This window comes from Dama dama, chromosome 16 (genome assembly GCF_033118175.1).
Source record: "Dama dama isolate Ldn47 chromosome 16, ASM3311817v1, whole genome shotgun sequence".
NCBI classification, from domain to species: domain Eukaryota; kingdom Metazoa; phylum Chordata; class Mammalia; order Artiodactyla; family Cervidae; genus Dama; species Dama dama.
This window is the reverse complement of record NC_083696.1, coordinates 21941672-21950314: the sequence shown is the minus strand read 5'-3', so window position 1 is coordinate 21950314 and position 8643 is coordinate 21941672. Positions and strand designations below refer to the sequence as shown.

The 8643-nt window shown below is 51.9% G+C and overlaps 1 protein-coding gene across 3 annotated transcripts; it reads right to left on the bottom strand.

The window, feature by feature from the left end:
* Nucleotides 1-581: 581 nt before the first annotated feature.
* Nucleotides 582-7884, bottom strand: NXNL2 (nucleoredoxin like 2). 3 transcript variants are annotated; one of them, XM_061164004.1, is made up of 3 exons: nt 7706-7884; nt 6678-6997; nt 582-875 (listed from the first exon to the last, which is right to left on the bottom strand). In XM_061164004.1, the coding sequence occupies exons 2-3, from the start codon at nt 6977-6979 to the stop codon at nt 707-709; spliced, it is 471 nt and encodes a 156-aa protein (XP_061019987.1). In that variant the 5' UTR covers nt 6980-6997; nt 7706-7884; the 3' UTR covers nt 582-706. The 3 variants fall into 3 exon arrangements, with proteins under 3 accessions (XP_061019987.1, XP_061019985.1, XP_061019986.1); XM_061164002.1 differs by lacking the exon at nt 7706-7884 and adding an exon at nt 7120-7308; XM_061164003.1 differs by lacking the exon at nt 7706-7884 and adding an exon at nt 7245-7289.
* Nucleotides 7885-8643: the final 759 nt, after the last annotated feature.

The window sequence follows — 8643 nt, the reverse complement described above, 5'->3', positions numbered from 1 at the left end:
TCCAGCTGCAGATAGGTGTGTTTATTAAAGCAAACAGACTGTGCAAATTTTAGTAATAAATACAGTCATGAGAATGTATCATTAAAATAAAGACATCTCTTTTGAACCTCCCTCCCATTTCCCTCCCCATCCCACCCCTCTAGGTTGATCCAGAGCTCCTGTTTGAGTTTCCTAAGCCATACAGCAAATTCCCGTTGGCTCTCTATTTTACATATGGTAATGTAAGGTTCCATGGGAGGCAGGTTCAAAAGGGAAGGGATATATGTATACCTATGGCTCATTCATGTTGAGGTTTGCAGAAAACAAGAAAATTCTGTAAAGCAATTATCCTTCAATTAAAAAAAAAAAAAAATTAAAGGAAAATAAAATAAAGACATCTCCAGAAAAATGTACCAATAAATATGCCATTTTACCTGAAGAGCTTGTATAAATACATGTTTTGCATAGATTTCCAATAGCTCATTGTGAACACACTTAAGCTCATGTGGAGAAAACTACGCTAAGAATAATAAAAATAACTAGCAACAAAGCTAGAGGGAGGGCATTCCCTGAGCAACATTTTCTTTCCATCACAGATGAGTGCTTCTGCTCTGAAAGAAACCACCAACATAGAGAGACAGCATGCTCTTCTTCTCTGCCGGGTGGAAGCTGCAGCAACAGGAGTGACTGCACACCGGTGCGGGCCCCCCGGAGACTGGCCCCCAGCTCAACCGGAGAAATTCTGGAAGATGTCGGCAGCCTCCACCCAGTTCTGGAAGCAGGCCAGCCCCCGCTCCCGGATCTGCTTCCGCCCTTTGTCGGTGATGACCTCCCCGCTGGGCTTCAGGATCACAAGCCTGGGGATGGCCGTGATGTGGTACCTGGTCCTCAGCTCGCTGTGGGAGAGAAGAGGGTGGCCGAGGGTCAGCGCGGGCCAGGCCAGGCCGCTGCACGCCTGCAGGGACCGGCGCCTCCCCGGAGCCAGCTGAGCCCGCTGCCTGCCCGGTGAGCCCTCCCGCTGGGCGGAGGATTCCTGTGGGCTCTTCTCGCTGCTAGCTGGTTCTCAGCCAATACTGCCCCAGAGGAGCATCCAGTAATGGAACCGTTCTGCATCTGTGCTGCCCAGGGTCATCGCCACGGTCACCCGTGATGACTGACTGAGCACTTGAAATCTGGCCGGTGAGCCTGAGGAACTGAATTTTTGGCTTTAGTTCATTTATTTGTTTGTTTATGTATTTTTTGGCTGTACCAAGCGGCTTGCAGATCTTAGTTCCCCAACCAGGGATTGAACCCAGCCATGGAAGTAAGAGCACCAAGTCATAACCACTAGACCTCCAGGGAATTCCCTATTTCAGTCTATTTTAAATTTAAGTAGCCACATGTGGCTAGTGGCTGCCAAATGGCACAGTGCAATTTCAAACTCATAAGTAACCTAGTGAGTTTGGATCCTTCCTACATCTCAAGAGGTTTAAATACATCAGGTACCTATAATGGCAAAAGTTAAAATTCCATAAGTTTTAGACAAAAGCAAAGGCTTACTAGACTTTCTACCCTATAAATTCAAGGACATGCTGATTAACATTATGGGTGAAACATTTTACCATCACATGTAATAATCTCTTGTGTGACCATTTTACAAAATTATTTGTATTCATTTAGGGAAAGGAACATCTGCCTTCTTAGTTTTGCAAATCTCCCCATAACCTTCACAGGGATTATTGCCCTCAAGATAGGACAGCTGGGTGCAAATCCTGTCCTGTTACCACCGCCAGCTTGCCAGGGCCTCAGGTTAGCAGTAATCTGATTTCCCTTATCTGTCACCTTCAGGGTTGTGAACCTGAGTGGAAGAAAAATGCATTTGAGACCTTCCTGTTACCAAACCTTCCCTGTGACACCTCCATCAGCTCCTTCCTGCTGCTTTCTGATATCCTGCTCCAAGACAAATCTTAATTCAAACTGAGGGAAAAAAAAAAAAAACCAGTACCTACACCCAACAGAGAAAATATGCCTTGCTTTCAGGCATCTATGAAATGGTGACAAAACCAGCCATGGTGTTGGTCATAAAGGGATCTTAATAATCAAATAATCAGTGCAGATCGCTTAATCAGACCATAACCTAATGGAACTGGAAACCAACAAGCAATAATTTTTGGAATGAGTTAAAAACTAAATAACCATATGTTATCTATGAAATTGTAAAGCAGACTTACAAAATAATTAGAACAGGACAATATGGAATACACTATGGGTCCCACGCTATATAGACACAGAAAGTTATCTTACATATTCTTGTCCAAAACTAAAAGGCCCCTATATAGATGAGTTCTGCATTTAATTCAAGAAACTAGAAAAACAACAATGAAGCAATTACAGAAAAAGTAGAAAGAAGGCAAAAGAAGACAGAAGACAGAAATCACTGGACTAGGAAATGAACCCACATGGGGTGAGCAACAAAACAAAACCTGGTTCTTAGACTAAAAAACAGAGAAAAGCTCTATCGAGATTGAGAAGGAAAAAGGGAAAACAGGGGGACATCAGGAGTTGGGCAGGCCTTCGAGGAATAAGGAGGAGGTCTGAAGGCATTTCATTGCTCCAGCTTCTCTTCAAAGAATCACCGTGTGGACCCTACATCCCCACCCTGGCAGCCTCTGCCTGGTGACAGGTGTTACCCTAGAACATTGAAGTCATCTCTGTCTCCTCTGGGAGCTGTGTTCAGAGAGAGTAGACCAAGCCTCAGAAAGGAAAGAGCCTTGTTGCTGGGCAGAATGAAGTGATAACTCAGCATTTTAACCATTTCAGGGAAATGCGAGAGCCCATTCCCTCCTTACCCTGCATGCAGTTGCAGCAATGGCTCCCTCCCTTCATCTAAAGCAGCGCATCCTTATCCCTGGCACAACTGCTTCTGGGTTGCCATGGCAACTTCTGGCTCCAGTCTCTTTCCATCTCAGCCACTGGTAGCCAGGCTGTTACCGAGCAAATCTCTCTACTTGCTTCAAGCATCCATCAAACAAGTGCCCTGCAGGTGCCAAGCCCTGAACAATGTCTAGTTCAACCTCTGGGACTACAAAGACCACCGCCCCACCAGACACATACACTCCAACAGGAGTGGCGCTGGCTTGAGCTATGGAGGGTATAGGCTTCAGGGGCCAGACTCGCACCTGGTGTCCCCAAGGGCACAAAGGAAGAGCTACTAGGAAGAGAAGTGGGAGGCTCCAGGGTTGGAGGATGCCGCATGAGTAAGACCTTTGGAGGTGGGAAAGCGTATGGAGTATTCTGGCATATTAGTTGTCAAGTCTGACCAGAACACAGATGTAAAGGAGATAACAAGAAATAAAATGAGTGAGGGTCAAATACTGGAGGGGGATGTGTGAGACATGGCCTGAGTGGGTCTCGCATGCCTGGCAGCATGCAACAGAAATTCCTGCTGGCAAAGTCAGGGATTTCTCTTTATTCCTTACTTGGCTCTTTGGCTCATAAAAAAAGGGAGGGAAGACAGGACGGAATATGTCTTCAATGCTGCCCCCTTGCTGAGACCTCTCACCCAGCTGCACACACAGGCATCAGGGCAGGACCTCAGGGCCTACCCTGGGCCCCCACTGCCCCTGGCTATAGGGACGTCACTAGATATTTGCCTCTCTAGGCAGAAGGGTGGCACTCGGGGTCGGGTCTTGTGTGCACTCTTCACTGGACAGCCAAGATCTGAGCAACCTTGAGGTGAGCGGCTCTAGAAAGTTTCTTCTTGCAGTTGCATCTGCAGCATCACCACCTCCAGCCATGCCCAGGGTAAGTTTAGCGGGGTGGAGTGCCTCTGTGGTGATCTACCACCTCCTGAGCCTAAGGCGGACCTTCCCAAGTGGTAAAGAACTGATCTGCAAATGTAGGAGATGGAAAAGATGTGGTTTCAATCCCTGGATTGGGAAGATCCCCTGGAGAAGGGAATGGCTACCCACTCCAGTATTCTTGCCTGGGAGAATCCCCTGGACAGAGGAGCCTGGCAGGCTATAAGGTCGAAAAGAGTCACACACGAACTGAAGCGACTTAGTACGCATGCATGCATGAGCCTCAGGCAGGTCATCAGAAAAGCAGAGGACAGCAGATGACACCTGTGGACCACTGAAAAAAGACAGCCCGGGTCCCTCGCCTTCTCACAGCACCAAGAAGAATGCCATGCTCTGCATATATTGAGAACTTCTCAAAAGGCCTCCTGGAGGCTTCTTACATTCTTTAGTTCTCCTTGGTGGCAGTTACTTCCATTTTTTCTCACGATCTGATTTCAAAATGCAGGCTGGGATAAGCAAAATTTAGGGCTTAGCTCCAAGAATTTCCCACAGAATACCACATTTCCTAACTTATAAATTGCAATGACAGGATTCACAAAGCTCAATCTGGGAAGGGGAGGCCCCAGGAACTAACTTCTCCCCAGATTGCTGCCTCCCACCCTCCCACCCCACCCTGCCCCCCAGATCAGATTCCTCTTAGGTGAGGCTGGCAGCCGGAGATGGCCAGGGCCTAGTGCAGCACCATGCCAAGCCCTAAACAGCTCAGCACCTGCAGTGGACCAAATGGGCCTTTGACCAGTTAATCCAGGAAGCAGAGAGCGTGCTGTAAGCCCCCCCAACCCCACCCTTATCCCCACCAGCAGCAAGGCTGTGCTGAGGCTCAGTGTCCCCTGGGAGAGGAAGCTGGTTCAGAAAGGACTGGCTCCAGAGCCAGGGACACCCATCTCTGCACTTCAATAGTACATCTGTGAAATGGGCAACACAGAAAATGCTGCTACACAACCAGCCGGCATAGCTCTGAATTCGTGCATCAGTGCAGTTCTCATCCATCATGTGCCATGTCATTATACTCAGCAATTAAATACCTTGGCTACAGTCACCCCACAAATAGATCCCACAGCTGGACTCTGCCCAGGGCCTGAGCTCTTTACTTGATTACTAACACTGTCACTTTCAAAACTAAGTGTATTCTTTCAAAAGCAGTGTGTAACTTGAACGCTAAGCAAATCAAAACTCCTTTTACAATCACCACTAGATGTGAAGCCATAGAACTTTCAACCAAGTAAATCATGGTCATTTGGATGTATCATGGATGACTTTCCCTAGTCCTGCCTTGAGTGAGGCCTTGGAAAGCAGGTAACCTCCCTTGAAGGGCCTGGGCCTCACCTCTTGCTTGGCATCAGCAAAAGCATGTGCTGGGGAAAATTACTCCTCCAGGGAACTTTCCAAAGTTAGCTTTAATTTTTAAGTGTCTAGAAGGAAAACCATTTCAGAATAATTAATTTGGGGGAACGCCACAACTGAATTCTAACTCCCAGAAAAATGTACTACATGGTGCTATAAAAAAAAAAAAAAAATCCAGAAATTCACCTCCATATCTGTTAAGGGGATGGTGGGGTAATGCACGTGGTGAAGAACGATTAACCTCAGTCTGGACTCCTACACCACAGGTGACCCCAACATGCCAGACAGTCGGTGCCTGTGCCCCACTTCCCTCTTCCAATCCTCCACAAAGTCCTCCTATGTCCTCTCTCTTCCCTAACACCTCCCTCCCACCTTCTCCTCCTCCCCTCCATAGATCCCATGACCACAGCCAACAGAACACCAGGGTTAGGGCTTTCCTGGTGGTACAGTGGTTAAGATTCTGAACTTCTAGTGCAGGGGCTGTGGGCTCAATCCATGGTTGGGAAACAGATTCCACATGGTACACAGAATGGCAAAAAAATTAAATTAAAAAAAAAATAGAGCACTAGGGTCAATTTCTAGTTTTTTCCCAAATTCCGAAATCCATGTCACATATTTTTCTAAAAGCAAGGGTGGGGCAAGATTCCTTCAGAGAGGATGGATTTTTGTCACCTCTGACATCTGTCTCAGGAGTCCAGGAAGCTGCTTCTTCTTACAGGTATAGGAGTAGAAGACACCTTTATGAAATTTCAGTCACTGCCAATAAAACTGAGATTGCAACGTGGCTTGCAGTAGGTTCCTCCAGGACTTGAGTCCTGACCCTTATCCCCAGCACCTGGTACCCAGGCCCATGCTGCTGGGACAGGGTGGTCCATCCATAGTCTCCAGTTCTGACCTGAGCATCCATTCTGGATCTCCCTCTCCTACTCTCTAGACAAGGGTGGGTGTCTTCCCTATGCAGTGCCAGTGTGCTCAATGCTGTGTCCGAATCTTTGAGGACCCTACGGCCTGTAGCCCGCCAGGCTCCTCTGTCCATGGGATTCTCCAGGCAAGAATACTGGGGTGGGTTGCCATTTCCTCCTCCGGGGGATCTTCCCGACCCAGAGATGGAACCTGCGGCGATTGTGTCTCCTGCATAGGCAGGCAGATTCTTTACAGCTGAGGCACCTGGGAAGCCCTCCCTGCAAGTAGGGTACAGCACCTCAGGGCTGTGATTATTCGAGTGGGCTCCCTGCCGCAGAATAATCATCGCCAGAACTTATACATTCAGATTCCCAGAGCCTCAGACCCACTGAGCCAAAGAAGAGGATGGACCAAGGTCCGCGCCCACCAAGTTCGCCGTCAGCCAACACTAGAGCCTCCCTGGGAAGCCAGAGCAAAGAGGCTCAAACACGACGGGATGAGGATGGAGGCTATCAAGGAGGCCCTGCGTGTTGGGGAAGACCGGGGATAAGGGACTGGGGTGGGGGCTGGTGTGGGAGCTCCCAGCACGCCCCACACACGGTCTCCACTCACTGCCGGTAGGGGTCGTGGAAGGGCAGCGCCAGCCAGGCGCCGTGCAGCTCCTGCATGAACTCCAGCATTTCCTGCGCGCTGCCGTCGGCGGACACGAAGACCACCGCGAAGGGCGCGGGCGGCCGCGCCTCGTCCACGAGCTCCTCGTAGAAGTCGCAGAGCAGCGGCGTGAAGTCTCGGCTGGGCGCGCACCGGCCCGCGGCGAAGTAGAGCGCCACCACCTTGTTCTGCAGCGCCGCCTCGGCCTCCACCCACGCGCCGTCGCAGGTCACCAGGAGCCGCCCGCCCAGCACGTCCACCATGGCCGGGCGCGGGGACACCTGCGGCACAAGGACACCCGAGGGGAGAGGCGGGGCGGTGAGCGCGGGGCACGGATACTAGCGGAGGAGCGGACAAGGGTGAATGAACGCAGGTGGCTGATCCCTTGCAGGCGAACGGTCACCTGCGGGCGGGCATTGATGTCTGGCTCCCTTCGCACCGCCGGGCTCCCGGACCTCGGCACCAGCCTGAGCCTCGGCCTCCGGAGGGAGCAGGGGCGTCCGCGCTGGGTTGAGGGGGAACACTCACAGACACCCGCGAACCCTGGTGTAGCGGCCGGAGCACCAACAAGCACAGAACCGGCCTCCAGGGAACCGAGCCGCCCCGCCCCGCCCCCTCCTGCCCCGCCCCGCCCCCTCCTGCCTCGGCACCGCCCCTCCAGCCTCGGCACCGCCCCCTCCTGCCCCGCCCCGCCCCTCCAGCCTCGGCACCGCCCCTCCAGCCTCGGCACCGCCCCCTCCTGCCTCGGCGCCCCGCCCCACGCCTTCCTCCGCGACCCTCTGTATGTCCCACCCACCTGCGCAGCTCTCTGTCCCGCGCCGCTCGCCGCCTCCGCGCTCCTGGGCGACGCACTCTTCGCCGCCGCCCTCGCATGCCCTCCCCCTCCGCACCCTCCCCTGGGCCCTGCCCGCCGCGCCCTCGCGTTAAGTCCCCGGGGCGCCCGCCCCACTCGGCGCTCAGTCCCTCCCCACCTGTCCCAGGGGTCCCACCAGCGAGGAAAGTAAGAGCGGTTCGATCTGTAGCGGGCAGGGATCCGGCGTTGGGGAGACCTGGGCCCTGTTCTTTCCCGGGGTTTGCCCCCGAAGCACTGCGCCCTGGCAGAGAGGGTCCCTGCAAGAAATTAGGGGCGGTTCTTAAAGGATGTTTTCTTCGGAGAACCAGAGTATTACTGTGCCCGGCACTGGGATTCAGTCGCGAGCAAAACAGTTCAAGTTCCTGCCCGGGATGGGTGAGTCTTCCATGCGGGGCTCATTTTAAAAGATTTAGCGCCAAAAAAAAAAAAAAAGTTCAGTGGTCAATTTAAATAGTACTCTCATGTTAATGCAAAAAAGTTTGTGATGAGCAAAACATCAAACATGTAAGGACAGGATCCCACCCTGCCGTTGGACGCCGCCCGAGCTCCTCTCGTTCTGAGTCCCGATTCGCCTCCTGCCTCTCGGTGCTTACGTTCCCGCGGGGACAAGAGGAAAAAAAAAAACAAGGTGAATGAGGAAAACAGAGCCCTTGCGACGGTGCGAGAAGGGGAAGGAAGCGCGGATGGTGAAAGCGGGGTCGCCCGCAGATGAACTTCCTCCAGCCACGGGCTGTCCCCAGCCACGCGCTTCCCAGGGAAATGGGACGAAAACGCGCAGACAGTTTTCACTACGAGCCCCACCTCCTCGGTTGGTCGTGTACGTGCGCTAGGCACAGCCAGGGCTAAGGGAAGTTCTGTCCGAGGGTTGATCCTGTTCCATAAAGAGTGCTGCCAAAGCCCTGATTCACTGTCCTCTTGGAAGAAGTGGGGATTTATAGGCGAAACGTGGGGGGGTGGGGGTGGGGGTGGAAATGGAGAGGAACAACAAGCACTATAAATCTTGCATGTACAGGTCCCTGACATTTCTTAAAACTCAGAACTAGGATGAATGTAGCGAAACTAAATATCGTGAAG

Coding starts and splice junctions, on each gene's coding strand:
- NXNL2 (XM_061164004.1), bottom strand. CDS start 6,979: ATGGTGGACGTGCTGGGCGGGCGGCTCCTGGTGACCTGCGACGGCGCG. Junction 876..6,677: donor TTCCACGACCCCTACCGGCA/GTGAGTGGAGAC, acceptor TCTCTCCCACAG/CGAGCTGAGGACCAGGTACC.